General features: G+C 33.4%; 2 protein-coding genes across 5 annotated transcripts in view; both read left to right on the forward strand.

The window, feature by feature from the left end:
* The first annotated feature begins 1448 nt into the window (after window positions 1–1448).
* LOC111054762 (origin recognition complex subunit 4) lies at window positions 1449–14067 on the forward strand. Of its 2 annotated transcripts, none has more exons than XM_022341860.2 (8): window positions 1449–1738; window positions 5438–5647; window positions 7133–7301; window positions 8231–8382; window positions 9430–9735; window positions 10785–10919; window positions 12225–12377; window positions 13769–14067. In XM_022341860.2, exons 2-8 carry the CDS (start codon window positions 5447–5449, stop codon window positions 13931–13933), a joined length of 1281 nt encoding a protein of 426 aa, XP_022197552.2. In that variant the 5' UTR covers window positions 1449–1738; window positions 5438–5446; the 3' UTR covers window positions 13934–14067. The 2 variants fall into 2 exon arrangements, with proteins under 2 accessions (XP_022197552.2, XP_039301005.1); XM_039445071.1 differs by having other exon boundaries at window positions 1465–1738; window positions 5432–5647.
* A 2700-nt stretch (window positions 14068–16767) lies between these two features.
* Window positions 16768–20581, forward strand: part of LOC111053821 (atypical protein kinase C-like) — a 40979-nt gene continuing 37165 nt past the window's right edge. Inside the window, exons 1-2 of one of the 3 annotated variants that reach the window (XM_039445091.1) lie at window positions 16768–16954; window positions 18840–20449. In XM_039445091.1, coding sequence (XP_039301025.1) covers window positions 18843–19730 — 888 coding nt within the window. In that variant the 5' untranslated portion in view covers window positions 16768–16954; window positions 18840–18842 and the 3' untranslated portion in view covers window positions 19731–20449. Of the gene's footprint in view, window positions 16955–18839; window positions 20450–20581 lie in introns of those variants that run through there. The other 2 variants (XM_039445085.1, XM_039445100.1) reach the window with 2 other exon arrangements.

Here is a 20581-nt window from a genome sequence, read left to right on the forward strand (position 1 = left end):
CAGTTAAGTACCTAAATGGATGCCAATTTTGCAACATGGTCCATGGGGGGTATTGGAACCCCTGCACTCAACCCATTCCCATCTACTTCCACTCAACCCTGCATGAAACGACTAGGCATCAGACTAGTAATTTTTTGTCACTTCTAGCTGCTAGGGAATCATGGAATTGGAAATTTCCTGATCTCAAATGTTTCCATGACCACTAGTGAATCCTACTGATGTCAATATGATAATTTGATTGTCACTGTGAGTAGGCTTCTAAAGATGAAAAAAATATTATTATAGGACTAAATCAGAATCGATTGACTTTGTGATCAATTGGTTGACTTTGAAAAGCATTAAATTCAAATTGCAAAAATAATAAATGTATATATACAAATGGGAAATTATTCCAGAGATAAAAGCACCAAGAGTTGGCACAAGATGGAGTGAAGAAAGAAAAGCTGCATTTTCTCAGAGAATGAAAAGCTGGTGGGCGAACAAGAAAACCGCCAAGTCTAATAAAAATCGATGATCATGATTTTACTCAGCGTCTTCCACTTCGGGAGCTCTACGACTAATAATAATAATAAATGTATATATATATATGGTAGTGTGTCTCTAAAAAGTGGGTCATGAGGATCCAGTGTAATTTCAGGTATAATTAGTATTTCTTATACTGTAATATCTTAAAATTATTTCATTTTTCCAGAAATACATTTTTCAATTAATTATATGACTTGTCTACACAAGTATTTTGTTATAATGACAGTGGATAAAGATAGTAGAATAGCGATGCCGATTCTCTGCATTAATTAATCATATTTCTACACTGTCAAAAACATAATTGGCATCGTTGTGGACCTAGAAAAGGATAGTACCACCGGCTTTGTCGAATGATAGATAAGGATAGCAAAACCAAAGTTGATCATATACTGTCATTATAAGGTGGACCTCACTATAGAATGAAGAAAAACATGGCAGCTGAAGATCGTTTGTTTACATCAGTAGGGCCTACAGTTTCTGTCAAAAGTACAAATAAAAGATTTCTGGCAAACTCTCATTGCAAAGCTGGAAAGAGATAGTGCTATATGCTTTTTCAAATAATAGAAAAGGATAGCAACACTATTGTCAATCAAATTATACCATTATTACGTGAACCTCACTATAGATAAATTTAATTCTCTTCAAGATGGCGGATTTAGAACACGATTCTGGTAGAGTTTTTATTCTGTATGTATTCATTGCTCTAAATATACTGCCTGCTGTATCAGTTACTGTATAACTCGACCAAAGATTGAAAACTAAATCGATTTCATCCTTCAACGTAGATAATATTTCTTTAATAAAATGTTTTATGGATAAAAAAGGCCCCACTCATGATTAATAATTTATAATTGATTTAATCCTGTGCTTTCTTCATGGCAACTGCTGACTTCTGAGCTGAGCTACGGTAAATAGTATAAAGAAGGCATTTGTCGTTGTTTCCCGCGTATTCCCGTATCGTCTATTTGTTTTTAATTTGTTGTTTGCTGTTTGAGTTATTACAAGCTTGTGTTTATTCTTTTCTAATCAATTATAATAATTTCATCAGTGAAGATTCGATTTAATTAGTTGAGTGTTAAAAGTTCTATTTTTTATCTTTTCACTTTATTGTAATGTATCCAAATATTAGGCATGGTCAAAATCGCCAATGAAATTAGGTTAGGTCATGTTATTTTCCAATTCGCTCTATTATTATGAACATTAATTTTAAAAGGTAAATATATTTCAAAAATAAGTATTTTTTGTTTACCTAGTTTCTAAGCATGGTGTAATTAAAACACTTGCAAATTGCATAGATGGGACGGAGCTCCTGAAATTATTACGGATATATGGGACTTGTGACAGTTGATAGAGCTCATCAATGCCTATTATGTTATGTTTGAAGGAAATGATTCAAGGATCCAACGGTTCAAAGAACCCCACACGTCAACTGGAGCTTATTGTGTGTCCCAAGTACGTTAGTTGGGCAAACCAATACCTGTGTTCTTTACAAGATCCAGGAGTTTTTCTCTATACTAACATCCCATTCATCACCTGGTAGCTTGCAGCCAAACAGAGCTCTTCTCCTTGCCCCTAGTCTCTCGCAATCCAGTGTGATAAGCTTGGCAGTCTCTTCAGATTGATTGCTCCTTGTCACCTACGTGAGTTTGACTCCTGGCCTTCTTTGTGAGTCCTTCGGCTGAGGAAAGGGGTCGCCAAATTGCATCTAGGGAGCCTGGCCACCCTTGACTCAATTTCTTGACCCACACTTGTGCCTGGAGTTTCACCCGTCTTGGTTTTTTCTTTTTGTCCCTCCTAAACTTTGTCAAAAGCCTCACCTCTCCCCAAAAGTTTTGCCTGAATGGCCGCCCTTCCTTGAGCAGTGTTGAGGTATAGTCTCTCCACCTGCAAATTGCTCGGTTGCTCTATTGCACTCAAAAACACAATATAACAATTACCTTACGTTAATGATACCGCCCTGGTAAAAATGCAGAAGAGAGCAGTCCGCATAATCAAATCTAGTACATACCTTTATCATTGTAGACCACTTTTCCAGTCTACAGAAATAATAACAGTCCACAGCCTTCTACAAATATTCAATTGTTGTACATATAAAGTGAATTTCTGCAAGTAAAACAGGAGGAATGATTTTCACAATCGTAACACCCGAAACAGATTCACAAACGGTTGCTGTCACTTATCTAGAACTAAGGACTCATTTACCATTTTTGTCCTGAAGATCTACAACAAGCTTCCAAGACAACTTGAAGCTCTCATTGCTCAGAAATTAAGAGTGAAATACAATCGTTGGCAACAAGTCAACCCTTTCTATGAATTGCTATGAAATTCTATGAGTTTTTTTCAATGAACAGTGGATTACTTGCTATCTTGACTTATCAAATGTTGATTGTTGTCAATTATTTAAAGTACAACATTTAAACGCAACCAAACTGGCATAGCTGGTCCCGGTTTAGAAAAGTGTTCAAAGTCCAAGCGGAAATAGTCTCAGAACTCATGGGAATAATGTCTCTGTATCGGACACGTATTCTGATACTGATATGCGGGAATCCAACTTGATGCTTCAGGTGTTCATATACATAACCCGTGAACTCTAAACACCACACTAAGAAGCAATAAAGCACATAATAATGAATGAGGTCAATAATCTGAAATATTCCATTTTAAAACTCAAATTTAATCAACATGTTTAATAAAAAGTTATTTTATTCAATTAACCCTATAAATGACGGTTTACAACAAAAACTTTCTATTGTATTTTACAGTTTGTATATTTTACAACTCCTTTGTATAGAGATTCATTGAAGAAGATGGCGAACGGTAATGAGAAATCTGATTGTGGCTCTTGTAAAAAAGTTGTGAAAGATAAGGATAATGGGCTTTTTTGTGAAGGAATGTGTGGTGAATGGTACCATATAGAGTGTGTGAATATTTCTACGAGTGATTATTACGGAATAATATCTATGGGTGAAAATATCACTTGGTATTGTGACATGTGCAAGCACAAGGTAAGAAGTCTTATTACTAAATATATTTCAAATTCTAAAGAAAATAATACCGATGCAAAGTCAAATGAAGCTGCTCAAATTAGTGTGATATTGAATGAATTTTCAAAAATGAATAAAAATTATATTCAGCTTAATAGTCGTGTTGAAAAAATTGAAAAATCAAATAGGTTAGAAAATACAGATTTGAACATGCCGGTTATTAGCTCTGATAGTGATGCTGCTGTCGTGATAGTGCCTGCTGATAATGACTCTGCAGCTACAATCTTATCTGCTCAACCAGTCAATCGTGGAATTTCTGTAGGAAATGATGATAATAATAAAAATCTAGTTGAAAATAAAAATGAATCCAATGAAGTAGGCGTAACATGGAGTATGGTTGCAAAAAGTAAACCTAAAAATAAAATAACTCAAAACAATACAGGATTGATTCCATATTTGGAGCAACACCGATTGATAAGTGGTAGACAATTCGGATTCCGTAAGAAAAAAAGCACAGCAGATGCAATTTTTGCCTTATTAACTGCAGTGTACGATAAAGTAGATTGTACGGACGAGGTGTACACAATATTCTACGATATGACCAAGGCATTCGATTGTGTTAATCACAGAAGGTTGAAGCTAAAACTTGTCAAGTATGGAATCACAGGAAAACCCTTGGATTGGATAATGACTTACTTGGAAAACCGACAACAACTGGTCACTGTGAGTCACATGGGAAAGGATAATGTTATTAGACATATAAGATCACAAGTGGAACAGGATGTTAACATAGGAGTGCCGCAAGGCTCAAATATGGGTCCAGTTCTTTTCCTGCTTTTTGTGAATGATCTTCCAACTTCAGTACAAGCGGGGGAGATTTGGATGTTTGCAGATGATGTGTGTCACCTCTTAGTAGACAGGAATTCTTCTGAAGCAATTAAGAAAACGCAACAAGGTTTGAATGAGATGAGTATATGGTGCACAGAAAATAAGCTGGTACTAAACCAAAAGAAAACGTGTGTGATGCAGTTCCATAATGTTAATAAAAGAGACTTTAGTCCACGTTTGCGCATTGGTGATCAACACTTGCAATTAAATGAAAATGCCAAATACTTGGGAGTACACATTGCTGACAATCTACGTTGGGAAGAACAGATTAATAATGTTGCTAAGAGATTAAACGTAGTGTGTTGCCTTGCACGTCGCCTGCAGAAAGTAGTGGACACTGATGTATTGATGAAAGTTTATTATGGCTGCTTCCACAGTGTTTTAACATATGGCATCATATTCTGGGGAAATTGCACAGAAGCAGAAAGAGTATTCTTACTGCAAAAAAGAATAGTCAGAATTATAAGTGGTGCACACTATATTGAACATTGCAAACCAATATTCAGGAAGTTACAAGTGTTAACATTAACGGATGTGTACATACTGGAGTCAGCGACAACAATCCTGAAATATCCTGATCATTTTGAAAGAAACTCCAGCATTCACCACCACAATACTAGGCAGAGAGGGAACGTCCACATAGATAGACAACGGACAACACTAGCCTTGAATAGTACGAGGAATGTAGCCAGCAGGGTGTTTAACAGGCTCCCCTTAGACATAAGGAGGTATAGTGATCCTGCAATCTTCAGAAAATCTTTGAAGACATATCTGCTGGAAAAGAACTACTATTCCATGAAAGAGTTCTGGGAGGACGTCTGACCTCAAGTTGAATCGGACAAACGACGACCACGGCTGCAAAGCTTCCAGTGGGATCATCACAAGTATGCAAGTAAGTAAGTAACACTGACTTTAGTTTTTTTTTTTTAAGTTGCTCATTTGATATCGAATACATTTTTTTCAAGTTGAAAATTGATGCATGTGTGGTGGCTGAGCTCGTATAGTTACTATCAGCTCACATTTTTCCCATTCTGTTTCAGATAGCAAAAATGCCATCTCATCAAAAAAATAAATCAGCTCCTGTGCATTTGTGCAGGAGGCTTCTCAAGGAAAAAATCAGTTCGTTGAGAGTAATGGATGATCTTGATTCTGAACTTTCTCAAGTGTCATTCTTGATGGAGAGAACTGTCAATGCGAGTGAAAGTGATTCTGTCCTTATTATAGGACCTCCAGGCTGTGGAAAAACAATGGTAATAAACATTCTTTCATTTCAATAATTATATACAACTTGAATATCACGTGAATTATTTTGAATACGGTATACAAGAAATAAAAATTGAATTGTTATCATTTTTACTCTTATCATTAATGTCTTCATCTAACAACCTAATTTTATCAATATCCTGTAAACAATATTAGATTTGTTGCTCCAAACTATTATACAGAGTGCGGCAGCGAATCTTCCTTTTTTAAGGTTTATAAAACTTTTTATGGATCAGAAAGTTTGTACTTATTTTTTGAAATGTAAACACATATATAAAGTTTCTTTTTTCAGTCAGTTTTGAATATCAGATCAGGTAGGTGCCGTCCCCTATTCTCCATACACTGAGTAAACCGATTTCTGGCGTTTACCATGACTCCTGCCAGCATTGCAGACGTTATGTTAAGAAATTTCTTCCCTGATATTGGTCTTCAAATCGTGTAGGGTCCTTGGACGGTTAACATAAACAAGGTATTTCAAAAATCCCCATAGAAAAAATCACAAGGGTTCAAATCGGGAGATAGGGCTGGCCACTCCAAATCGCCCCTAATTGATGAGGCGTCCTGGTAGTGTTCCCTCTATTGAAGTGACGGTCAGAAAGTTCCTGCATAATTGCCATCTTGTGAGAATGGAAATGAAGATCATAATGAAGAATTCGACTCACTGAACGATCGGAAAATCCAAGAGCAGACGCATGTTTGCGAACAGAACGCTGTGATATCGCAACATTGAAACTCTCACTGCCTCAATGTTCTCAGGTGACCTAATAGGCCGAGGCACTTCAGCTGTAGTTTGTCTGAACGTAGTGACCCACGTAACAATTGATTTCCGATCCGGTACAGTAGCCAAAGGGGCTAAATTAAAGCGATTTCGAAATGCTTGCTAGTTTGTGATCACAGAACATCCGCTCGAAAAATAAGTCTCAACGGCAAATACGCGCTTCTCATTGTTCCAATGCATGATCGCGGCTGAACATGTCGGGAAGAAAACTTTATAGTGTGATCTCTCTAACGAGATCAATTTTGCTCTACTACGACATCAGCTGACTGGATGGCGTTCACATTAAAAAAGGAAGTTATGCTGCCGCACCCGCTACTATTGCACGAAAATCACAAACTGAATGGGTCAGTTTGTGCTAGCATAATTATTGGCCTAGGCTACCACAGTGAAAATTTTGTAAAATTTCATTTTTGTTCTCATTGTTGAAATTTCATATAGGTGGTCCAAACAATAGTTCGTTCCAAATTTGTTTTTCAAGAACATACGCGTAATTCACAGGAAATTCAATTTTGCGCTTCATAGAATTTCTTTTACATAAATCATACTGAATAGAAAGACTAGATATTGTCATTATTAAACATAATAGTATGACTTTTAAACAGAATAATAATTATAAATTTAATCTTTGTTGTTTATTTGATGTTTCCTTTTTCCATATTCATGTATCTGAAAATTTATTTTTTGTAATTTGCAGCTAGTCAAAGAAGCTCTACAGAATTTGAAAACAACCTGTGATAAGGACAAATATATTAGTGTGCAACTTAACGGTCTCATCCATACTGATGATAATCTGGCACTTAGAGATATCATCCATCAGATGAATGTAGTTTTTGACGGAACCAAGGTGACCAGTAACTTTTCAGGTAAAGTTTGAGATACATATTGGAACAAAAATTGATTTTGAGTACTTTTATGGAAATGAGGCGACCAGTATTTTTCCTGTAAGATTGTGAAATATAGTTGATAGAAATATTGATCATACTATTTCGAACACCTACTTTACTAGTCAATCCAGTTATACAACTTCCACTTCAAACGATTTTTATAGAGGAAATTACAATTTTTTGTGTTGCCGTATAGACTTATTTAAAAAAAAGAAATTAAAACTTCTTCTTTCCAAAAGTTTTTCCACTATTGTAATGGCTTATTCTCTTGGACCGTTACGGTTTAACCTAGCTCCTGGAAAAGGGAAGTTATTCTTATACTATCATTGTAATAAGTTTCGTCAACTTTAGAGAACCAAGACCTGGCCCGGTTGCACAATAGCCATGTTTAATCATGTTCAAATTCCACGAGAACCAATCAGAGAAGGGTTTTTAAAAAGAAGGTTTCTCTGATCGGTTCTCATTTAATCGGGATTAGAACGTAACATACTTTTAAGCAACCGGGTGTATATGAAACTATATTAATTTTTATTCTTCGCTTACAGTGTACAACAAATATACATAAATAGTTTGGCGAATGCTCCTCACATGGGCGAATTTAGTTCCAACTGTCTAAATATAGCTAGATTGGCAGCCTTCTCATTTCAAAGTTTTAAACTCTTGATTATTGTTATGGGTATGGTTATGGATATTGTATAATGGGTTCATTATTATTATAATATATGAAACATGATCGATGATATTAGTATAGATAAGGTTCAGTTTTGAGAAAAATCTTGAAATTGCAGTGGGACCGAGCTATTTCTCGTGACTTCACCATCTATAGTAGAACTTGATTGATATACTCTTGAGAAATCTACTTCCGAAACCTAATAAATAGTTGATTTTAATCGACTTTCCATTTACAGAGAATCTGCAGCTGCTTCTGCACTCTCTTAGAAATGGCGAGGATAAAATTTCAAAAGCTGTTATCTTCGTTTTAGAAGAATTTCATCTATTTTGTGCTCACAGAAATCAGACTCTTCTGTACAATCTGTTCGATACTGTTCAGTCAACAAGGGTGAGTTTCAATGTTTGTCTTACCTTTAGATCTTCAAACCCTATTCCTTGTGTATTATTTTTCCAGTAAAATAATGACTCCAACCTCAAACCACTTCGTAAATGATTTCATCATGTTAAAGATGATGGTTTCTTGATTCATTCCGAAATGCAATGTATTAACACACTATTTTGTTGTTATAAACACGATTTAAGACAATATTATAATGTATATTACAATTTTATAAGACAATTATTGACTGCATGTCCGTGTTTATAACAAAATAGTTTGCTATTTGTATCTCAATTGTGACATTTATCTTTGATACAATTATTGATTAATAAAATTATAACTTATTATGAAATAAAGATTAACGGATTTTCATCCTGCAAATTAACAATAATTGTAGTTGTTAAAATTTCGTAAAATTTTTAAGTTTTGTGAAAATCTTCAAGATTTCATCTGAAATAAGCCGATTAATAAGTAGCATAATCACACTACTTTTTGAGTAAGATTAAAATGTACTTTGTAACTTACAGGTTGGCGTTTTGGACGCCATATTTAATCATTTTGAAATGATATTATTTCCTGGAATAACTGATAATACCAGCTATGGTGAAATTTTATTACCAGGAACATAGAACTAAAGCATAATTAATGAAAATTCATGCAATTTATGTTCTTATGGTCAAAATGTCATTAAGTACACCTTCATGTTCTAATAAGCCTGTTATGAGAACTGATATGACAATGTATCATAAAATTCTCTTACTCCTATTGTATGTTCCACACCATTCCAATGATCCGTGATTACTAAATAATGACAATGCGTTCACATCAATTGTGCAACATTTCGAACAACTACCGACCATTTAGTGCTGCCAACTGTAACGTAAAAAATGACATATTTATGACATAACTGACATATTTTGGAATCTGCTCATATTAGTAATAGTTTGTGACTCTCAATCCACCATGTATCAATCTTGTGATCAGCATGTATTGTTCCTTTTCCCAACATTGTAATAAATTGTTGAATAATTGAAACTATTATATATATTTTTATAGGGTGTCTGTGTGATTGGCCTAACTTCCCGTCTGGATGTGGCGGAAATGCTGGAGAAAAGAGTCAAGTCTCGGTATTCGCACAGACAAATACTACTGCTGCAACCTGCTACTATTGAGAAGAGAATGCAACTATTCAAGGAGCTCCTTATTCTACCAAATGATCGCAGTCGAAACAGTATAGATTCTGCGTACAGAGACAAATGGAATAAGAATATCGAGTCGCTAGCAAAAGACAATCGGGTCATTCGTTGCGTTCAGAGACAACTGGAATTGGATGGCAGTGAGAGTGGATTTCGAGTGTTCCTGGTGAGTGGCTCTCTTCTATTTGTGTTATTTATCAAAAGACTCGTTCAAAACAAGTGAAACATGAAGTATCCTTCTTAAGGACAACTTTCAAGCGGTTTGTCAGAATTTATTTTTCAATTTCAATGTTATTTACAACGAAAAATACAATAAATATCAAGAAAAAAGCAAGACACTAAACATTTTAAAACAAAATAACTACATTGTAATATAGCTAATTGAGTTGGGTTCTGGAGTGTGAAGTTGGCGCTTGGTGCAAAACCTTTCCAACTATAATTTTTCATGGTAGTTCATGGTTCATGGTCCAGCTCATGGTTATCATCTACTAGAGAAGGTGATTGGGATGGTTGATAAATGCATACTTCATCAATAATATAGAAAACTTGAAATACAATTTATTATAGCTTGATGAAAATCTCAGCGAGATAGCAACATTTAGAAAATAAAAGTTTATTAGCGCTCCTATATGTGCAGGCTTTATTTTATTATCAAAATAATTCATTTTAATAGGATCAAAACTGAATAAATTGAAAATACTGGTTGCATGATCTAACGGCTTTCTAGCACTAAGAATAGAGTATATTATAGAATATGCATTTATTCATCACATGTCCAGGCCTTCAAGGTACTTCTACTGTATATTAGAAGACAAATACCATGACTGCAACTAACTACGGACATAATAGATATGGTGTTTTCTTCAACCAACTACCTCAATAAATGCTCTTCTCATATTATTTTGAAACCATAAAATCGTTGAATTTTTAGGAGAAGCCACGCTGTTTTGCGAGTGAATTTACAAAGTTTTATCTAAGAATTATCTGAATTTTGAATCCATTATCAAGTTTGTTTCATTTTTTTAAAACAAGTAGATTGAACTTCATCGTTTTTTACGAAATGAATTTTATTATTTGCCAAAAACATATTATGAATATTACTTGAGTAATTCACATTTGAAGCTGTCATCAATTGTTACACAAATAATCTTCAAGATTATCATAGTTTTCTGTTGTTATCACTTACAAATAATAAAGTCGAATGTTTTTTTTCAGATGCTATTAGTTTGTCAACTTGATGTCGACTGTCCATCTATAACAAGTGATGCGATTCACAATACTCATAACAAAATATCTAACGATGACAAAATTACTTTACTGGAAGGTCTATCAGTTTTGGAAATCTGTTTGGTAACTAATTTAATTATTTGACTACATTTTAGTTGTTATAGTTTTAACTGTATCCACAACATTACCTGCTCATTAATATGCGACAATGTACTCACAATTATTGTTTTGAATTGAAGGAGTGATCAAGTACTACTATAACATATCAAATTTTTCTAGTTTAAATCAATTCAATTAAATTAATTAATTTTATTTTATCAAGTTTCTCAAATCAAATCAAATTCTTTATGTACACATTGTTGTACAAAAAGTTAATTGTATCAAATAGTGTATCGTCAAAAATAAAATCAAAACATATATGCCATACAGTAGGCCACTACATCAATCATGACGTACAGTATGAGTAATTTCTTTTATTATTGTAAGGTTTCATTATCTAAAAACCCGTCAACACTATAAAATGCCCCTTCTACCAAAAAAGAAAAGACATATTTTTTGAAATATCTGCGATTTCTACACTTGATTGCAGATAGCAGGTGATTGAAGCGCTTGACTCCCATGTAACTAGGCTTCTCAAAAAGCCTCAACCTATGTGAGACAACACACAAATTACCCTTGCCTCTAGTATTGTGTTTGTGAACCTGTGAGTTTGTTGAAAACTCTTCTCTATTATCATATGTTAGCAAGAGTAATTAATAAATATAGATGCAAGGCACAGTCAGAATACCCTGAGTTACGAAAGCTCCTCTACAAGACTGACCAAATCAAGTCCAGCAAGGCATCTAACAGCTTTTTTCTGTATGAGAAAAAAATTATCTAAATTTGTTTTACTGGCGCTACTCCAGAGTTCAATGCAAAATACGAATATATTAGTGAGTAGTATAAAGTTTTTCCAGTATTTTTGTTGGGTTTATATGTATTGCCTCAATATACAGTACGGAAGTACAGGATATATTGTATTTATCTGTATTAAACAAACATTAACTACTGTCAGCTTTATTATAAAGTAACTACTAAATATTATCTAGTAATTACTAACTAAATAAACATTGAAAGTAATACTGTACCTAAATATTTTATGCTTGACCAGTTTTCTTGAATAGTTTTTTATACAATTATCCTTAACGCAATAATTAGGATTTAGAAAATTATTTTTATCATTTTATGCAATCATACATTTAACCTAATTCTTTCACAACTTGGATAAATCACACTTAAGATTCTGTATTGAATTGAATTTACAGTATTTATATCAAGTTATTTAAATTAACTTTATAACATTAATTTTTTATTCAGTTGTAATAATTTTGTATGAGCTATTCTCATTTTACTATAAACTTTGTCATTATAATTTGTTTAAATTTTCAGATAATCGCTATGAGCCATCAAAACGAAATCTATGATGGGGATCCATTCAATTTTGAAATGATTGCAAACAGATACATGAAGTTCGCCTCGCAAAACTCGTCCATTCAAATCATGCAGAGGCCAGTCTTGTTGAAGGCCTTTGAAAGGATAAAGGTAATATATCTTTATTAAATAATTGACCGAGCAAAGTGAGGTCTAAGATTCAAGTCGACGGTTTTGCATTTCCATTTGTTATGTTTATATGATTCATGTATGTTTATTTATATGTTCCGCATTTACGATGAAACGCGGCAAATGATTTTCATGAAATTTGATATGTTCGTATATAGTTTTTTTAATTTTTCATTTTAAGGATAATATAAAAGGAAAAGGAATTCCTTCATAGTCCAATCAGACTACTGAATTATTAATTGCATGCAATGACGCTTGTGGTTAATAACTCAAAGTAATATAGTATTTTCTCTCGTCCTTTCTCTGCTTTCAACTCGGGCTGACCAGTGACAGTATGTCTTGTAGGTAATTAGCTTTTGTTGACATTATGGTTGTTTAAAACATATGATTGGCATTGTCGATCAGCCATCGGACGTTTTCACACCGATATCTTGTCGACACGACAGGACAGAATTTATTCTGATGGACAGTATTAGATGATGTGATTTATAACTGCACGAGGTCTACTGTTCACAGAACAATTAGTAATATTTTACAAAAAAACTATACATATTGTACTAGATTATTCATGTTTATGAAACAAAAATTGAATTAACTATTATGTTATTAATTTGTAGCAGATAAAAATAATATCTATAACAATGTCTGTAGCAAAGTTGTAACAGAAAATAATTTATATTCTATGAAATTTTGTCAAGTTGATGAAAACAAAATATTATGTATTTCTTTAATCGGATGACATTATTGTGGGAATGAAACTATTTATGTTGTAAAAAACATTAAAAAGTAGTAAGAGACAAGTTATTGTAAAGATATTCAATGCATCAATTCTGTAATAATATATCTGACAACTAATACGATATTATGAAATTGATATGAATAATTTATATATGTGTTATTGTGGTATGTGTGCTTGTGTGGTTTTGTGATTTCAATGTATAACTTTGTCTAGTGCTTGTCACAAAAATACTTATTTACTACAGTAGAACCTCTACAATTTGTAGTTAACGGGACCAAGCGTTTAGGCTACTTGGAATTATGGATTGTACGAATTATTGAGACTATAGTGGTGAAGGAGGAAGTTCAGAATTATTGATAGATTTTTAAATAGATTACTGTACATGGGAAATCAATATACAAAAATAAAAGTGAAATCAACGAAAGATAAATATATAATATCCTTGTTTATGCTATGATAAATCATTATTATCTGTGATTAATTAATGTGTATTGATGAAGTATTAGAATATTGTGTCTATTTTCATTTCAAAGTTCTCTATTGCTACTTTGTTGCTACTTTAATATGATGCTACAAATTCAATCCAATGAATGCTTTAGTTCTTATTAAACCTTTTTAAATTGTGCTGTTCCAGCATCTTGAGCTCATATCACCAGTAAGCTCAGCGGGTCGGAACTCGCACAAAGAATTCCAGCTGTTCAATTTCCTGCTGACAAAGGAGCAAGTGACTGCTGCTGTGAATCGCTACTCGGGAATGCCCACAGATGTCACCCAGTGGGCTTCCAGTTCTTTAATGTAACTTTTTTAAATGTCTATTACGAACATCGTTTTTAATATCTGAGAGAGAAATAAAATTTCAATTTAATCATTCGTTTCAACACGTGAAGTGATATTCTCTGTATTTTCTAGTTTTATTAAATAATGTTCTCTACATTCGAGTTTTCAAGATCATTTTTTTTGACCTGATAGACTGAAACAAAAATTCAATTAAATTGTTTCGTGAAATATGTAAAATAATTCAACTAAATCCTTTCCCACGGCTCCTACTTGCTTTTAGTTATACAAAACATTTTACACTGTGGTTTTCAACAAAGAAGATCAAACATTGATAACATATTTATTTGTTTACATTTGTTTGTTGTTAACATATAATTTTCGTTTAATAATATTTTCTTATTAGCTTTGGAATTATTGACTCATATTTCCAGCTTCGAAATTCTTGGTAAACTCTTCAAATCCTGGCTGATGTGAAGTACCTTATGTTAATTATAAAATAATATTTTCATCATCTTTGAAAAATGTTAAGAAAATCAGCTTTTGATTGAAAAACGTTTTTCTATCCAAAAAGTATAGGATACCAGTAGTATTGTAGTGCCTAGATTAAATGAACCTAGAATGCATTCTACTCTAGGTACATTGCCTCGATTGTATAGTGTTGGATGGTATAGCAATATAAACGATCAAATTAAATCGAAACAATAATACTTATTGATTATACTCTTAATAATACTCTAATAATAAAACTGATTATAATCAGTGACAGATAACTTGTCAACATTGATATTTCTTATACTTAGAATGAGTCTGACGTGCTTCTAGACCCACACAGTAGTAAGAAGCAATAATAATTGTTTGTTTATCAGGTTTTTTACTTTCCCTATTACCATAGGTAAGGAAAGTACTGCTTTCCAAAAAAATTAAGGTTCCCTAATAAGTTTTCTATACGTTTCAAGGTCCCCTGATTCCAAAAACATGATTTTTTAATGTTGATCTTGAAGAAATTATTTCGGTTCATTTACTTCACAATGTTTTCAATCTCATATCGTTAAAGTAATGGCCAATTTTTCTTACACACAATAAAACCTACCAATGGAAAGAAAAATTATAAAAATATTTCAAATATATTTAGTATATGCAAAGTATCTATCATCTGATACAAAGCTAAGATCTTTACAGTGATCAGAACTCGTCCTTTATAATAGAGGATAGAGCTTGCTCAACATACCCCAACAAACATGTAGTGAGGTCACAGGATCTTGGTGGCTAGCAATAAAGTCAGGTGTCAGGACTTCAAACAAAGCTCCCCCTGCCAATTTCCACAGTTTTGCCAGAAGTTTTCTACCATTCATGAGGAATCCTGAAGTGCTATCAATGTGAATAGCTATCTATAACATGTATCTCATCTAAATCCAAATCAAATTATTCATTCAATAAAACAAGCATACAGTATACAAACAAGTGAATAAATCGTCAATATGGACCTCTAGGGTCTGTATTTGGGTCGACAGACTAATGATTTGTTGCTAGCTAGAAGTTCCAGCTCAATTAGACGGAAACTGAACAATACAGGTGGTATTCATTATCTTTGTTTAATTTCTATTAGGATATTTCCCAATCTGGGTTTTTATTACGGTATTCAATCATGGCTCAACAGGTGGATATATAGGAGAATATATTATGATTACATAAATTTATTTAAAATTTAGGTATCTGCTACATGACCTCTCGTCCACGTTGTAAGCGGAATTATTGAATTGGACAGAATCGCGGAATTATTGACGAAATACAGAACCGCTCATGATGCAATAAGCCTTCCCGTAGTGAAGCTGTACAGCGTACTAAACGAGGAAAATGATAATGTTTTGCATAGCAGTAGATGATTTTAGGAGCGTTATCATATATGTGTTTGATATTTTTAAGAACGTTATCATATATGTGTTTGATTTCTTTAATTCTTACAAAGCTGTCTTTAGAAGCATTCAGAGCAGCGTCCTTTTAGGTGGAATATTTTTTGAAAATCAATGAAAATTCCAAACTGTCAAAGCAACGACAAGCACAAGTAAAACATTTAACGTTTTGATTAATCTGCGACATATCAAAATTGGATTAAAGAAACACGGATGAAATTATTTCCCACTACTGTTTGTTGAAGCTTTATGAAGGTAGGGATCAAGGTGTAGATAAGAAAAAGCAGACTATTCCTTTTTGTGTATAGATGGACTGTGTTTATAATATATAAAAAGTTTCATGTAAAGTTCAGTGTAGGTGCGGTATTTCTTGATTAAGGGATCTCTGAATGATTCTTGTCATATATCCATGAGGTACCTATCTAACATTATAGCACCATTTTCAATTCAATACAAAAACACAATAGAATTCAAAATACAAAAACTATACAGTAGGCTACAACCATAATACAAATTCTTGATAAAAATATAAAAACAAGCTTGTGGGGTGTGCTGAATGGAATGAAAAATACATAGCCAACTATGAATTTTCATTTAATAGGCTGGTAGAGGATATAAAAGTAAGAAATGAAGTGTGAAGAGTAGTAAAAAAGGAAAGAATGAGAATACAATACACTACATTTAAATTTAAATAATTTAAATGGCGCCAGCGCTAAATTAAACTTTTCAGTTGTACCAGCCTACTCCACTAGAGTGTTTTCAATGCAAATTACAGATGATGATTTTTGGATTTCAATTGAAGCTTGGAATTCAAGTTTAATTTTCCATTTCATATTTTCCCTGGAAAATATTAAAATTGTGAGAGGAAACAAGAATGTAATTTATTCGTGTGACTCATTCTCACTCCAAAATCCCATCACACATGCACACACCCAAAAATCAGCTTGCTTTTGTTGGATGTTGGCATGAGTGACTACACTGTGACTACACCGTCGCAATCATTGTACAAAAGTAATTTGCAAATAAATTTGGGAATAAAGTATTTTGAAAGGTTGAATAATAACTTTAATTCATCAAATATATTGATGTCAGTCTTTGTTTTCTAATCAGCAAACGTCCAAGTGATTTTGAAGGCAAGTAATATTGTATTTTTTCTTTTATCGAATAAGAGGTTATGTATTTTCTACTTCACACGTTGAACAAACAACTTTCAGTGGTATTTTGGCATAATAGCTATTTAAGATTTATTCCCATTCTATAAATATTTATTCTGAACATGTTGTTTGTCAAGAAGAAATAATTTCTTATATTGAAATTGAAGTACCTTTAACAACTTAGTTCTGCAAATGTTGCATCGTATTGGCTACTGTATAATTTTTTATTTAGTACCTAAGTTAAGTTACATGAAAGAAACCATTTAAATGAGACTTTGTTATTAAGTGGTTTATTTCTAATTTGGCACCAATTATACGGGCGTCTCACGGGCTGATTTTATTTTGCGGGCCTTCAAAAACTACCTCTTATGGGGAGCGTGCGAAACGCCCGTATAATTGGGTTCTTACTGTATAAAAACATTTTCTATCTTGCAGGTACCTTCATTCTAATGACCCAACTATAACTATACGAATGTCTCAGACGAGCTGAATTTTTGTAGCTTTTTAGCCGGATGCATTGTCTCTTATTGGGCAAACTTTACAAACAAAATAGACGCTTCTCTTAAAAAACATGTATTCTGAAGAATATTGCAAAATAAATTCAGCGCGTCTGATGCATAGGTGTATGGTTGGGGTATTTCTGTTTTTAAGCTAAAATTTAGGTACGGCAACTTGTATGTTAAGTTAGAACGACATTAATGTTGAAGTTGAATCGTATCCTACGTTGATATATTATAATATGTTTATATTTGAGGTAATCCTAAACTTACTTTGACGTAATTATTCGTCTTGATTGTTTAAAAATGTCAGATAACTATTATGATTTCTGCTTTACAATGCGCATATTTCTTATATGTGTTTGACCCACATGGTGGAGTTGAAGACCAATTTGTTTTAGATTAAAATCTTCAATGAATTAAATGTTATTTATTTAATTGGTTACAAACATAAAATTTGATCTTTAAGTATTATGAGTTGTACCATGAACAGCATCCAATGTAAAAAAATCATAGCGTAGCTGTCTAGGAGACACTATTTTAATAACAAATATGGCGATTTAGTTACTTATTCCAATGATAAATTTTAAAGAACAACATGCAGTCTATTATTTATGGTAATAAAACATTTTGTTCACTTACTGACTAGAGTACTTTTGGGCGGCAAGCGTCCATTTTTAACAGTCTTCTGATAAAACAGATAAGTTATGTTACTCTACGAAAAATAACTATGTAAAGTCTTACAAGTGATGGCTAAACCATGAATAAAATATAAAAGTTGAATGCTGTGGAAAGTTTATTAAGATGTGCATCAACACGATGGATAAAATATTGGATTAATTTTTGGATGATTAACTGGCGGAAGAATAAGATACAGAAGGAATTTGACCAAATTCATCTGCTTCATGTCTGAACAAAGCTCTCATATTTTTGAGAGTAACATGATGTAAGAGTCATTGGAAGCGGCGTAGCTTTTGTTGATGTATAATGAATGACATTTTGCTAAGCGATGGGGATAAAATGAAGAATTCGGCTATCTGCTCTAATTATTCCATGGTTATCTGCTGAAATACGAATTGTAACTGTGATTATGTTCAATTTTTATTACAAAGGATCATTGAACTGTTTATTATTGTGACAATTTGTGTGACAGATTGGTGTTGAATTTTCTGATTTGGCTAGAACTTTATTGATTCTCTTTTATTGAAAACTTACAATTGTGTAACAATATTTGAAATACGTGTTTTAATGCACTAAAAATTATTTATCTAACTCTTTTGCTTTGATGTACTTTAAACATTTAATATGTTAGTTAAAATAACTTCTGTTCGCACTCTGATCGGCTATTTTCTCATTCGTGGTTTCAGCAGATGGACCTGAGAACAAGCAATAACCAGTCGAAATTTAATTATGGAGAATCTAAGGATGATTTCAATGGAAAGAGTGAACCAGATTTGGATGCTGGGGAGGGAGACGTTGACCTGGTGATGCTGATGAAGGAAAAAATGTCATTGAACAAAGACGAGTATCCCAATACATTGAGACTGATTAATAAAGAGGTGGATCACAAATCGAGGAAAAACGTTCAATTTGTGGACATCTATAGAGAGAAGGTTATCAAGGTGTCAGCCAAAGTTCTCGTGCCTGTACTGATTCATCCCAACTTCAACTTTGTCGGCAAGCTGCTGGGTCCAAAGGGCAACTCGCTCAAGAAACTGCAGGAAGACACAATGTCAAGAATGTTTATCATGGGAAGAGGATCGATGAGAGACAAGGAGAAGGAGGAGGAACTTCGACAGTCAGACGACCCGAAATATGCGCATCTGAAGGACGATCTGCACGTGGAAATATCAGTTTTGGCTCCACCTGCTGAGGCGCATGCGCGTATGGCCCATGCACTGGCCGAACTCCGCAAGTACCTCATCCCCGACTACTTTGACGAGATTCGCAGGGAGCAGATGCAACAGATCCAAGCCGCCAAGACTATCTCTGGCACGGCCGGCCCCACGGGGCCGCAGAGGCAGAGACCCTCTCTCCCATTCGCCGGCAAGAGCATACTGCAGACAATCAGGCAGAAAGCCTACGCCGCTTCCAATGACTCTTACAACTATTACCCCGATGAAGCTGGCAAATGGCAGAGTTACAACGAGTATGGCAACGGCAGGGCTTACAACGGAACAGTAAGCAGTTTCAACAGTTACAATAATTACGCGGCCAATAAAACGGTCAATGGACGAGGTGGTCGTCGTCTGTTGTAAGGCAATCGGACGGTGCTTGTGTTACTGTGCTAATGGTGATGGAAGGCTGTGTAGGCTGTGCTGAGTAGTCTCTACTCGAATATGTTGCGTGCAACGTGCAAGTGAAGTTTTCTTAGTGAAAAGGTTGGGTTTCAGAATGAATATTCATAACAACATCCTAACAATTTTAACAATTTCTTATGGGTCAGATAATTTCCTGCAAGGTCAACTTTCCTGATCTCACTTGAATCAAATCATCATCTGATAATAATTGAATGTGGCCTTCCAATTTTGTTTAGTTTATTAGTCAATTTAGTTTATTAGTTAAGTTCCCTATTATCACAAATGTCTAACAATAATTAACTAGAGTTCAATTAAAATATTTATTTATTTATATTATTAACATATTAACTGTATAAATAGAAGAATTAATTTATAGTTTGAAATAAGTTTACAATCAAATGATGATCCTCATTTAGTTGAACATTTTTCTCAATTCATCAATTTCAATTCCTAACAAAATAATTTGTTCAATATTGGAATCTACTGTATTACATCTTCAACAACTAAAACATCATGGTATTTTGAATAGATCATCACAAATGACTTTACAGTTGTGTGATTCAAACACAAAATACTTGAAAAAATGATTGTATAATACAATTACTAACAATTAAACAATTATGGTATTTTCGGTACTTTATCATGAATTTCTTAACTGTGTAATTCGAACATGAATTCCATAAAAATCTACTTTATGCATTTAGCCAAAGTAGTCCATCTTTCATATTCGTTTCAGAATAAATATTTTTATACGGTACTCTTGTTAAAATTCATAATGTGAGATTTTTAAAGATGTTAAAACTTATTTC

Source organism: Nilaparvata lugens, chromosome 1 (genome assembly GCF_014356525.2).
Source record: "Nilaparvata lugens isolate BPH chromosome 1, ASM1435652v1, whole genome shotgun sequence".
Classification (NCBI taxonomy): Eukaryota; Metazoa; Arthropoda; class Insecta; order Hemiptera; family Delphacidae; genus Nilaparvata; species Nilaparvata lugens.